Raw genomic sequence first — 13,320 nt, 5'->3', positions numbered from 1 at the left:
AGTGACTCAGATTCACTGAGCTTCAGTTCGTTCCCTGTGAAATGAGGACAGTGATCTCTCCTAAGGTAGCAAGGGGCTCACACAAGCCAACTGAGGCCGTAAAGTGTGTCGCATGGGCTCATCCATGGAAAGGGTTCCTTTATCCTTCCCCAGTGGCGCACTAGTCCCAAAAACATTTATTACATTTATTATATTATGATCATACCCAGGCCTGAAGGGAACAGGGCAGGCACAGTGCCCACTCTCCGTGGGGGGAGCAGGTGCTGGTATGGGGCTGGGGGGAGCACCGAGGAAGGGTACCCATCTCAGGCAGGACGGGAGTCTAACAGGAAGCGACCTGAGGATGATAGACATTATCAGGCAGGAAGAAGGGGAGAGGAGGGCGGACAAGAGAAAAGTATGTACAGAGGGGAGGCTGGAACCCAGCCAGGGCTTGGGGCTTTGGCGAAATCACTGGGAACGTCTAGAGAGAGTGTGGGAGCCTGGGGCGGGTGGCGGGGGGACACAGAGGCTAGAGGGGGATGGAGGCAGGTCCAACAGGGTCAGGCTGAAGAATTTGGACATCCCCCACACCCTCTTCAAGAGCAAGGGAGTGGTGCGGTCAGCTGCTAGAGGCCACTCTGGCTGCCCATAGGGGTGGACTGGAGGGTGAGGCAGGGTGTCCTTTGGGAGACGCCTCACCTGGTGAAGAAGCCTCAGAGGAGGGAAGTAAGCAGACTCAGGACAAGTCTGGTGCACACCAGGCAGGGATGCTGGTGGGAGAGGTGGTGGTGGGACCATGGAGGACCCTAAGGTTTCAGACTGAACAAGTGGTTGGCACCCTCACTGAAGTGGGGGACATGGCACCCGAGGGGGGAGAGGAGCATAGTGAGTGCTCAAATGCTAAAAAGAAACCACATCTGAGGTGCTAATCCCAGAGTTCTTCGTAACATTAAACATTGGAACGAGCCAAATGTCCCACAAGAGGACACACGTGGCCCGTGTGTGGTTTGGAATATCACAGAACCACCGATGATCATCAGCTTGTAGGAAAAAATATAACACATCAGGAAGACACTGTTCATGATCCATTGCTTGATTTAAAAAATCAAGCTATAGGGCACCTGGTTGGCTCAGTGGGTTAAGCCGCTGCCTTCGGCTCAGGTCATGATCTCAGGGTCCTGGAATCGAGTCCCGCATAGGGCTCTCTGCTCAGCAGGGAGCCTGCTTCCCTCTCTCTCTCTCTCTGCCTGCCTCTCTGCCTACTTGTGATCTCTATCTGTCAAATAAATAAATAAAATCTTAAAAAAAGAAATCAAGCTATACATAGATTACGATCCTCGATTGTACAAGTAAAACCGTGTATGCACACACAAACAAGCCCCACACACCCTGGACAAAACGGACTAGATGAAAATGCACTCAGACGTTCACGGGAGTTCCAGTCGGATGTTAGGACAATGAGCGACTTTTATCTTCTTCATACTGTTCTCTCATTTTGCTCATTGTCACAAGACTATATTGCTCACAAACAGAACAAATGGTAATCAAGACAATTTACCAATGGGAAGAAAGAAGGGGGGAGGGAGGAGTGACAGGAGAAAAGAGGGCAAGGTGGGACCAGGTGAAAACAGGTGAGTCCGTTCCACGGGAGAGAAGGGGAGCAGGGGGTGAGAAGGGGAGGACCTTCCTCTTTGCTCACCCTGATTGCGGGGAAGGGTGTCCCCGGCTCCCCGCACATTCCAGCCCACTGCCCTTTCCCATCCCTGTGCTCCAGATAGGCTCTTACTACGGGAGTGAGATCACCTCAGTGGACATCAACGGCGATGGGGTGACCGATGTCCTGCTGGTGGGCGCCCCCATGTACTTCAGTGAGGGCCGAGAGCAAGGCCGAGTGTATGTCTACAACCTGAGACAGGTACTGGGGCGGGGGAGGGGCGTCCCACCCCGGCTTTCAGGCTTTCACTTAGGAGTCCGTGAGGGAAACAGGGCTACCCCAGAGAGGCCAGCACCCGCCCGCTGCAGAGCCAGGCCCGGGACAGCAGGCTCCTCCTCTGTCGCCGTGCTTAAGGAAGCCAGAGAGGGGAACTCCAGGGGGGAAATGGGGTGGAGACAGGCTGAGCCTTGTCTCACTCTGGTGTTGCAGAACCGATTTGTTTATAACGGGACGCTGAAGGATTCCTGCAGCTACCAGAATGCCCGATTCGGGTCCTCCATCGCCTCCGTTCGGGACCTCAATCAGGACTCCTACAACGACGTGGTGGTGGGAGCCCCTCTGGAGGACAACCACAGAGGAGCCATCTACATCTTCCACGGCTTCCAAGCCAGCCTCCTGAAGACACCGAAGCAGGTAAGACCAGGGGTCCTGGCCGCTGGGGCTGGGGCATCCCGTGCGGGGATCTCTTCCGTGTCCTCCGGCAGGAAAGGATTCCAGTCTGTCTTAGGTCTACTTGCCTCGAGTCGGGATTTTGAAATGGGTGCTTTTGTCTTCGGGATGGGTGAATTTACCATCACCCCTGTGGGCACCCTCTCCCTGCTTGACTTTGTCTCCCCGGCAACACTGAAACCCCCGGGGACCAGAACCTCCCTACCACCCCCCACTCACCCTGTACACACACGCATGTGGTTGATGGGAGTGGAGAATTCCCACGTGGGCTTGCTCTTCTCTGGAAATGCCGCATGTTGGAAACCCTGCTTCCCTCAAGAGGGACCCCTCTCAGGTCCCATGCTCTTGGGGTCATCATTTTTGCATACATATTTTCTTGTAAGGGGGTCTAATACACCATGGTCAGAAATGCGAGGGGGGTCTGCCAAGGAACACGGACTTACCCTTAATGGCGATCCCTTTTAAGACACAATTTCTTAATTTGAAAGGATGACTGGAGGGTCGGTGCCATCACAAACCAGGAGAGGAGATAACTTTGGGCTGGGAAAGCTTCCCAGTGGTTCCAACGGTTCCAAACAGGCTCTCTCCAATGCTCCCAATCGTAGCTTCCCTGAGGGTCGCCCTGCCCCACCCTGTGCTAACAATGCCAGTCTCCGCTTTCTCCTCCTACATCCTGCAGAGAATCGCCGCCTCAGACCTGGCTCTGGGCCTCCAGTATTTTGGCTGCAGCATCCACGGGCAGCTGGACCTCAACGAGGATGGGCTCGTCGACCTGGCGGTGGGCTCCCTGGGCAACGCTGTCATTTTGTGGTTGGTTCTTCTGCTTCTCTTGGCTCTTGGGCTCTTCTGAGGGTCATGATGGATACCGGGTTTTAGAGATAGGCTTTAGGACCTTTGTCCCTTTCTTCAATCATTGTCAACCAACCCACCTTGTTCTTGTCCTCTCATGATGACACATTTCCTTTCCGTGGAATCACTCGTACATGGCTTTGGAGTCCAAATCCCTCTTCCCAACAGCATTCTAAGATTTTAGAGCAATCTGGTGTCCAAAAGTTCCTCTTAGAATTTGGCCTAAAAGTTCTGGCTGTTAGGGCATTTCTTTTGCTTCAGCTTTTCAAGCTGCTTAAAGAGACAGGCTGAGGATATTCTTCTCTGCTGGACAGATTCTCCTTCTCCCCAAGTGTGGCAGAATGTTCCTGCCATTCAGGGATCTCTTTCCCCTAAGCCCCTCGGGGCTCCTCATTTCCTTTTTCAGGGCCTCATCTCTGTACCATCCCATCAGATCTTTGCCATATATCCACATGCAGGGGATTTCTTTATAATTAAAGTCTATAGCTCTTACCAAAAAAAAAAGCTTTCTAAAAGTTGTTGTATTTTACTATGGGATGTGTTGGCTACTTTTTAAGCCAAAAACTGTTTAACTTTTCATGTATGTTGATGAGCTATTTTTCATTATAAATCCAATAACTTAAAGAAACATGATAAAATGATGAAAAAAATCATTCAGGGTTTCATCAGCATAACGTTACCACTATTAGCATTGGGGCTTTATTTCCCCCCCTACCAATCTTTTCCCACCCGCAGGTAAGTTTATATAAGCACAGTCGTATTTATCATACATCTTAAAAAAGGCGTGAAAAAGGCATGAAACCAAAGTGTCCCACGACCTCACAGGGAGAGCGAAGGAGTGGACATGCTCGCAGGTGTCAAAAACATCACAGCGCAGTTGGGAGATGCCTTAGCCCGGGTTCCCTAGAAGATAGAGCCCAAGACTGGAGCTCATGTGTAACACCCCGGGAGGAGCCTGGGCCCTGAGGCAGAGATGGGGGCAGGGGTGCTGGAGGAAAAAAGAGGAGCTGCGAGAGTGGGGGGCATCGCTGAGCCAGCCGGGGCCTCACCTTCGCACCGCTGCTTGCTCCCCCGATCTCCCGCCAAGGCGGGACACACCATGGCTTCTTGCAGCAGACCATTGTAGGGGAAGAGGGAGAGCAGTGTGTCTGGGGAGTCCCTCTACCCCCTGTGGTGTACCCAGGCCTCTAAAGGCAGCGCTGGGCTGCCACACATTGGGGCCACGGCCTCACTCTGAAGGTCTGCTGTGTATATAGGGGCTCGTGGATCTTTGGGGGTGATGGCGGCAAGAGCAACATGGGTGGGAAAGGTATTCCCAGTGTCGGTTCCAACAGCCAGGAAGCAAAACAGCTGCCCAGGATCCAGGGTAGGAGGTAGACATGGCCTAGGCGGTCAGTAGGGTGACACAGAAACTGGGTCCTTTACAGGAAAGAAGAGACACACCCCCACACCCCCAAAAGAATCACTTTGGCACAAAGGACCCGTTCAAGTTCTAGCTTTTGAGGTCTCAACCTAAGTTCTACCTTAGTGTGTGATGAAATTCCCTATGGAAGGGTTCTGTGCTCAAACCCCATGGATCTCAAACTGACCCACTGCAATCAGGTGCAGAATTTTTCTCCTTTTTTTCCCCTTTCTTTTTATTTGAGTATAGGTGATGTTCATGTTCCGTTAGTTTCGTAGAGCATGGTGATTCAACAGGTTTACATGTTAACTGTAGCTTCCATCTGTCACCATATGCTGTTACAGCATCACTGACTCTGTCCTTTATGCAGTGCCTTCAGTTCCCAGATTTCCACATTCCACAGCTGGAAGTGGGTACTTCACACACACACACACACACACACAGTCCGCCACCCTTTTTGCCCATCCTCCCACCCCTTCCCCCTCTGGGAACCTTCGGCTTGTTCTCTGTGTTTATAGGTCTGATTCTGCTTTTTGTTTGTTTATTCATTTATTTCGTTTAGATTTTTTTAGGTTTTTCTAGATTTTAGATTTTTTTTCACAAATAAGTGAAATCATGTGGTATTTGTCTTTCTCTGTCTGACTCATTTCACTTAGCATCATACCCTCTAGGTCCACCCATGTTGTCCCACACTGGGGAGCTTTGCAAAGGCTCATAGCCCAGGCTTTACTCTGACCACTTAACCCAGAATTTCTAGGCAGCCAAGTTTGAGAACCACCGATAGAAGCTATTATGTTTACACAGCTCTCTACACTGTCAGAGGGCCCCCCTCACTGACCTCCTTCGATTCCCACATCCCCCTCAGAGAGATCTTGGGACCTGCCCAAGGGCCCTGAGGAACCAGTGGAGCCGAGACTCAGATCCGAGACCCCACACAGAGCAGGGAGGAGGCCCCAGCCCCCTCACGCCGGGAGCAAGACATCAGCACAGATACCGATGCGAAAATTCGGACACATTCTAAATCACACCACACCTGCTTCTTTTTATATAAAAGCATGGTTTGGAGAGGCAGTACACTTCCTTCTCTGATTCTGTTTTTCTTACACCTATAGAAGAATAAATTTGCATGGGGGTGGATAGGTGGGGAATCTCTAGGACAGGGCGCGGTCCTCGACTTTGGCCGCACATTGCAATCCCCCGGGAGCTTCAACACCTTGCTCTTCCAAGGGTGGTCCCGGACCAAGAGCAAGCATCTCACTGAGGGCTCACTGGAAATGCAACATCTGTGCCCACCTATGGGGTCAGGGTGTGCATTTTCAAGATCTGCTTCCGCCCGCCCCCCCGCCCCATGGCCCCAGAGACGTGCAAACATTAAAATTTGAGAAGCACGGCCTTCAGACAGGTGGATGCCAATTCTGATTTGATTTGACCTGGAGGGCAAACTGGGCATCGGGATTTTTTAAAATTCTCCCCATTATTCTAATGAATGTTCAGGGATGGAATGGGGAGACACAAGGAGGTCGGTGTGGTCTGCAGCGAGTACAGCCGCGAGGACATAATAAAGGGCTGGCCTTTGGGGCTGCCCTCCACCCACCTGGCACTTTTTTGCCCAGTACTGTAATATCTGGGGCCCCTCTCTGCCCTCCCCCAAAGGTCTGCAGATTCCATTTCCATCTGCGGGACCCCTTTCTTCCCCTCCCCTGTCTCTGGGTCCCCGGGGCAGTGGAGTGCCCCACCCCCCAGCTGTTTGGTCTCCCACTCCAGGTCCCGCCCGGTGGTTCAGATCAATGCCAGTCTCCACTTCGAGCCGTCCAAGATCAACATCTTCCACAGGGACTGCAAACGCAGTGGCAGGGACGCCACCTGCCTGGCCGCCTTCCTCTGCTTCACGCCTGTCTTCCTGGCACCCCATTTCGAAACAGACACAGTCGGTAAACCAGCCCCCACCCCGCCCAGATCCGAGCCCCATTCTCCCCGCGGACTTTGGCATCACTCTGCTTCAAAACCTGGGCTTCTGCTGAAATGGGCTTTAAGGGCCGGGTCGCACCTTGGTGACTGCACTTGCTGATCTAATTCCAAGGAGCCGAGAAGGAACAGCATGCCAGAGTGAGGGTCGCCGTGAGCCGCTGTGACCAACAAGGGAGAGGCCTGGGGAAGAAGGAAATAGTTGGGGTGCAAAGTTTCCATCGGAACAGGGAACTGGGAGCTGTGGAGCATACTGGGCAGCCTGGAATCAGAGGAAGTGTTGGATCCAGGAGAGGGAGCAGGAAAAGGGAGGGTCAGACAGACGCAGCCCCCAGTGGCCGCGGTAATGGCTCAGTGTGGGCTCGTGGCTGCGGTAGGACGTGTCCTTCTGAAGATCATCCTTTCCACCCCAGGAGGCAGCCCTGGGCCCACACAGCCCCACGAAGTGATGGCTGCAGGTTCCGGGACCAGACTGGACCCCCGGGCAGGAAACTGCGATTTCCAAATTCTTTTAGTCAAGGAACAGGGCCCACCTGAGGGGTGAGGATGGGAGTGGGGGAGAGAAAAAGGCCAGTTTGGGTGGCTGAGGTCTTTCCCTTCTACCTGAAAAAGGAGAAAGGTGCCAGAACCTGGCACACCTAGAAGGTTGGCCGGGGTCCTGGCGAAGGGACAAAGCCTTTCCTGGTTGTAGCAAAAGATCAGCCCCATTGAAAGCAAGGAGGCTACAGGCCTTAAATCTCAGAATGGAGTCTTGGGTCCGAGGAGCTGCGTGGAGGGAACTGCGGCTTGTGGAGGCTCTGAGCCAGGCCTGACGGGGTAACCCGGGAAGTGAAGGAAAGGAGAGCTGGGGAGGTCTAGCACTCCAGCGGGGGCTCAAACGAGGGCAACACCCTGGCCCCTCATCCTATCTCCTCTCCCGCCATGGTTCCTTTCTCCTGTATTTCTTCCTCTTTCTCTCTCCCTTCACGGTCAGGCCTCTCTTCACTCCTCCTGCTTCTGCCTCTCTTCTCTTTGGCTCCTTCTTTTTCCCCTTTCTCACTGCATCCCTTGCGCTCTGCATGGGAGTTTCCCACCCATACTAGGCCTCTTGAGGGGAGAAGAGCAGTTTTCCCTGACCAGCCTAGAGGGCTTCCTGGAGGAGGCTGGCTTTCAGGAGGCTCTCTTAGAAGACCGGCCAAGAGTTTCAGATGGACCCGTGGCTCCACCTTCCTGCTTTTGCCCTCTCCCTCCTGCAGGCATCAGGTACAACGCTACCATGGATGAGAGGCGATACGCGCCACGGGCCCACCTCGACGAGGGCGGGGACCGGTACACCAACAGAGCCGTCCTGCTCTCCTCCGGCCAGGAACACTGTGAGCGGATCAACTTCCATGTCCTGGTGAGCTTGACACCAAGCAGCCCCACCAGTCAGGAGCAAGCTCCCACAGGAAGGGCCACAGAGCTGGAGGAGGAATTGCCACGGGAGAGCCAGAGAACTCAGCGGGCGCCAGGCTGGTTCCGAGCCCCCAGCAGACCTCAGGAGGCCTGGCCAGAGTGCAGAGTCCTGGACCTTGGCCGCGCCATACTCACGCCCCAGAGAAAAGGCTACTGAGACACGGTATCCTGTGGTACCCTCTCCAAACTCCCTTCTTCCCCAGCATTCGGATGCCCACTGTTTCTTTAGCAGCAGGTGAGATCTGAGGCAGGAGGTGGGCTCGGTGAGGTCTCACAGAGGAAGCTGGGGTCAGCCGGCAGGGGCCGTGGTTGGAGGGGATGGAAGCAGGCGTTGGCTAAAGTGGAGGTAAGACAGGTCCTTGGTGGGGGCGAGCCAGGAGAAGGAACCCACTGTGGCCCGCCTGGTAGAGGTGGAGAACCAGCAGGGACCTGGTGCCTGGTTTCATGGATAAGGAAGAGAATGAGAAATTTGCCCCATCCAGAAACTCCAGATACCTAGGCCACAGCTCTGGCCTTGGAGACACAAGCAGGGGGCACTCAGAGCCCACCTCTGCCCCCTGTAGTTCAAAGGCCAAAAGTCAGAAAAATGAACATATGTGGAAAGTCCTCGTATCAGTTAATATGGGGTCCCCTCTGATGTGTTCATGTACCGGTTCTCAAAGTGTGGTTCCCCGGACCAGCAGCAGCAGCCCCATCACATGGAACCTTGTTAGAAATGCGTGTTTTCTTTCTTTCTTTCTTTTTTTTAAAGATTTTATTCATTTGAGAGAGAAAGAGGGCACAAGCATGGGGGGCAGGGCGGAGGAAGAGGGGAAGCAGACTCCCCACTGAGCAAGGAGTCCCACATGGGGCTCCATCCCAGGACCCCAGGATCATGACCTGAACCAAAGGCAGACGCCCAACGAACTGAGCCACCCAGCGCCCCAGAAATGCATGTTTTCAAGCCCCACACCAGACCCACCAAATCAAGAGTTCTGGGGGTGGGCTTAGCTCTCAGTGTGTTGCCGGGCCCCCATCAGGATTCTGACACAAGTTCAAGTTGGAGAGCCACTGCCTTGATACAAAGAAGCCAGTGACGTCAGGATTCGGGTTCCATGGGGGAGGTTTTGTAGGCATTTCTAAGTGTCCTCTTCTTTACCCTCCGCACCTGGACCCAGACGAACAGCCCCCATTTTGCTCACACGTTTGTTCACTCATTGACTCGGCACGCCCATGAACCCTGTCATAGTGCAGCGGCTGGGCCCCAAGCTCCTGAAGAAGGGAGAGGTCGGCACACAGAGATAGTTCAACTGCCACGCGAGAAGCAGGCTATGCACATGGGATGGCGGGGGCTGCCTTGGCCCCTGGAGGCCGAGGTGCCTGGGGAGGGGTGCCCAGCCTTGAAGGCTGAGTGGGGGCTTGCTGAACCTCCAGCCACCCAGCGTGCTTCTCCATCCTGGCCTCACCTTGAGGCTGTCAGGGAGGCTGCCCTTCCGCCTGTGGGACGTAGCAGTTTTCTTTCATGGTCCTGGCCCAGAAACAGGTGCTCCGTGCCCCCTCACCCCATCCTCCTCTCCTCCCACACAGGACACCGCTGACTACGTGAAGCCAGTGACCTTCTGGGTAGAGTATTCCCTGGAGGATCCCGACCACGGTCCCGTGCTGGACGACGGCTGGCCCACCACCCTCCGAGTCTCGGTACATCCCCACGTACGGGGCACACAACCTGGGCACTCCGTTCCCCACCCCCACCTCCTCCCCGAAGCCCAGATCCAGAGGGCTCAGGTACAAAGGACTCCTTTCCCTACCACTGTCAACTTTGGAACACGCTGAGGGAAAGGACGGGGCCTTTCCTGTTCGAGGATTCCCCGTATCGCCAGCATAGGGGGAGCCCTGGACAGTCCTGGAGAATCACAGAACCGGAAGGGATCTTAGGGCTTGATCACCTGCTTCCCTCCGGAGCAGGTGAGGGCACTGGGGCCCAGAGCATGGGAGTCCGACACCCAGAGCCTGCCCTGCAGCTGGGGTCTGTCCCCCTCAACCACAGTTCCTGATCCCTGGCTCTAGCGGCATCGGAACTTTCTGGTATAGAACACTCACACGCTCCTCCCACCTGTAATTCACGGTTTATTTCTGCCTGAACTGTGCCAGGAGAGCAGGCGAAATTCATGAAATTAATATCTAATTCCTGAACCTTGAGGAGCAGCAAGGCTTCTGAAATTCCCTCTCTGCTCCCATTCACCCCCACCTTCCCTGCCCTCCCAGACCCCACTGCCCACCCCCCGACCCTCACACCTTCCCTCTTTTCTCCTGATTCCGCATCCCTCATGTATAAGAGAGGCTGTCTCATGCAGTTCGAGAAGGGGGGGAATGGACTGGCCGAGATGGAGACGTCGTCAGTGATGGGTGCGTGAGTCACTACTGTTCCCCGCCGCAGTAATTACAGAGACATTAGGGCGAATGAACATGAATCTGCCAGGTGATCCACGAGTGCGTCGAAGCCCATGATGCAGATTGATGCGAAAGGCTCACTCTGCCCCACACTGACAATCCCAGTGCAGGCTGCCAGTTAGGGCTGGAGGCCAGGGCGAAGACAGGAGTGAGCTCAGAGGAGGTGTCGCTGAGCAACCAGAGGACAAGCCAGGAAGACTTCCCAGAGAGGGCGGCTTTCAGCCAGACCCTAAGGAATAGACCAGATTCAGATATGCGGGGATGGGAAGAGTGGCCTTCCACTCCAGGAGAGCTGACGATATGACCAAAGGATGGCAGCGAGAGAGGCAGGCTGAAGAGAATGTATAAAGAGAAAAAAAATTAAAAAGGAGGAATAATCTAGGTCCTATTATCAAGGGCTTCAGATAGCAGCTAAGTTTCTAAAAAAAAAAAAAAAATCTTGTTAATCTGGATCTCTAACCTCTCCCCATTTCTAGCAAATGAGAGACATTCTGTCCAGTGCTCTTCTGCAAATTTTTAGTTAGCATCCGCTCAGCGCCCAGCTCTGGTACAGCCCCGCAGTATCTCGCTTCCTGGGGGATGAGCTGTTCCACATAACTGAGTGCAGCAGCTGCTTATCCCATTAATTATTCCTTTTAATCAATTGGGTGGAAGTTGTTCTGAAGGTGATAGGACAGTTTGCACCCTTTGTAGGCAGGAGGCTGGGTGGGCGTGGGGGCATCTTATCGGAGACTCGAGGTCGCTGAGGCGAACGTGGCTACTAGGGTTCAGTGAGGCCCCCGGGGGTGACCAGTGTTTTCCACTAGGTCCCACCACTGGATGCCCTCCCTCCACCCTCCTTTGTATGGCTCTGCTGCCCTCTCGGCTTCTAGCTGCAAATCCACCGTGCAGTGGGGCAGCTGGGGGCTGCAGGTGGATGTGGGTGAGGCTCAGGGGCTCACCTTTGAGAAAGGTCCCTGCATTTCAGATCTGTGCGGGCTTGGTTTCCCCCCCACCCCCTGGGTTTCTGCTGTATCCTTGTGAGGGACAGTTGTACTCCTCGGCTCCCAACCTGAACGCTTACATGCTCGCTGAGCACTTGGACCCGGAAGGACTACAGGACCACAGAACCAAACCCAACTTCACCCCTCCGTTTATAAATGAATGGTGCAGCCCTCCTTCCAGACACTAGAAAGGGACTTGTCCACGTCCTGGGCACTTTGGCCCCTTAGCGCTGATGAACTCCAGGTCCTATGGACCCCACCTCTGGCAGTCCTAACTTGTTGTCTCCTCTCCACACCCGTACCCCCCAACACTGTCATCATCTCTTGCCTGAACACTGAAGCAGCCTCCTCTCTCTAGCCTTGATCCCTCCAGTCCATCCACCCACAGCGGCCACAGCGAGCCTTCAGCATGCAGGTCTGACGGGATACTCCCCTGCCTACAGCAGTCAGTGACTCCTGTCACCTGCAAAGAATGACCCCAAGGCCCTAGAAGAACTGACCCCACTCATCTCTCCATCCTCTCCATCCCAAAATGCAGCAATGCTAAACCACCCAGCATTTCCCAAACTCACCATGCTGCTTCATGCCTCAGGACCTTTGCACAAGCTTGTCCTCCCCCCTCCCCCAACTTCTCCATCTCCCTGGTCACCCAGCTAACATGGTCATCCTTCAGAACTCTGACCTACTGTCTCTTCCCTGACGGCTTCTCTGACCATGTACAAGCCAAAACGATTGTTTCCTCCCCTCTGCCTCTCTTTTCCACACACAGATTTCTAAATTTTTTTTTTTATATTTCACACTGTAATTATTTATCCAGCACTCTTCCCCATGAGCTGAGAGTGGAACCTGTGTCTTTCTCATCCTGTACCGCCAGTACCTAAGACCTTGCCTCCAACACAGACGATCCTTAAAAACCTGCTGGGTGGGTGTGGGTATTCTGAGCTTAGCTGAGAACTGAAGGAAACCCAGGAGCAGCTGAGTTTGGAGCCATATTTTAAAGAAGGGAGTACCTGTACAAAAGCAGGAGAAACAGCAGGGTGGCATCTGTGAGGAGGGCAGAGAAGATGAAGCCCATGTCTAGTGTGGTGGCGAGGGGAGCTGGCGTGCAAAGACAGCAAAGACAACCAGCCAGCCATGCCGCCCTGACTTTCCCTGGCGCAGGTGCCCTTCTGGAACGGCTGCAATGAGGACGAGCACTGTGTCCCTGACCTCCTGCTGGATGCCCGCAGTGACCTGCCCACGGCCATGTGAGTTGGCTCCTCCCTGCCCCTGCCCTGACTCCGTTCCTTCCCCCGATAGTAGATCTGGGGCTCCTCAAGCCCTGAGTGCTGCCTGCATATCATTCTTGGAGGCAGCATGGCTCAAACACAGAACGTGGAGCCTGGGTCTAGCCCAGGCTCTGCCTCTAATTCCTGTGTGACTTCAGGCACGTCCCTTCCCTCTCTGGGCCTCAGTTACTTCCTCTGCAAAGTGAAAAGTACTCATCTATCCAAACTCCTCAAACTTCATTTAGGAAAAAGGAATCCTTTCTTTGAAGTCTTTACTACCAAACAGATGACAGGTGGAGACTAGGACCAGTGATCCTGGTTGCTCACCCTCCAAGCCCCCAAGTAGGTGACCTATGGGCCCAGTGACGGAATGCATGAGCTAAGGAGACAAAGCAGGTGGATGAGCAGGGTGCCCACAATCTCCTGGAAGAAAAAAAAAAAAGAAGTAGTATACAAGGAAAAATAATGAAAAATGTCCTCTTTAAAATTTATGTCATTTATTTTCAAGTAATCCATCCTCTACCTTTACCCAACTGTGATATGACTGAGCTAGAAAACATATACAATAAGTAGAAATAACACAGACAAACCCTGTAGAAGGATGAAGAAGCAAACCGTCTAGCC

At 53.8% G+C, this 13,320-nt stretch overlaps 1 protein-coding gene across 1 annotated transcript in view; it reads left to right on the top strand.

Annotated features, from left to right (window-relative positions):
- ITGA11 (integrin subunit alpha 11) overlaps nucleotides 1–13,320 on the top strand; it is a 110,043-nt gene that overhangs the window by 83,057 nt on the left and 13,666 nt on the right. The window contains exons 13-19 of the mRNA XM_046010344.1: nucleotides 1,757–1,897; nucleotides 2,126–2,329; nucleotides 3,045–3,175; nucleotides 6,381–6,547; nucleotides 7,817–7,959; nucleotides 9,582–9,692; nucleotides 12,590–12,675. Coding sequence (XP_045866300.1) covers nucleotides 1,757–1,897; nucleotides 2,126–2,329; nucleotides 3,045–3,175; nucleotides 6,381–6,547; nucleotides 7,817–7,959; nucleotides 9,582–9,692; nucleotides 12,590–12,675 — 983 coding nt within the window. The remainder of the gene's footprint in view (nucleotides 1–1,756; nucleotides 1,898–2,125; nucleotides 2,330–3,044; nucleotides 3,176–6,380; nucleotides 6,548–7,816; nucleotides 7,960–9,581; nucleotides 9,693–12,589; nucleotides 12,676–13,320) is intronic.

The sequence above is a fragment of the Meles meles genome, chromosome 6 (genome assembly GCF_922984935.1).
Source record: "Meles meles chromosome 6, mMelMel3.1 paternal haplotype, whole genome shotgun sequence".
Taxonomy (NCBI): domain Eukaryota; kingdom Metazoa; phylum Chordata; class Mammalia; order Carnivora; family Mustelidae; genus Meles; species Meles meles.
The sequence above is the reverse complement of the archived record's forward strand: the minus strand, read 5'-3'. Positions and strand labels throughout refer to the sequence as shown.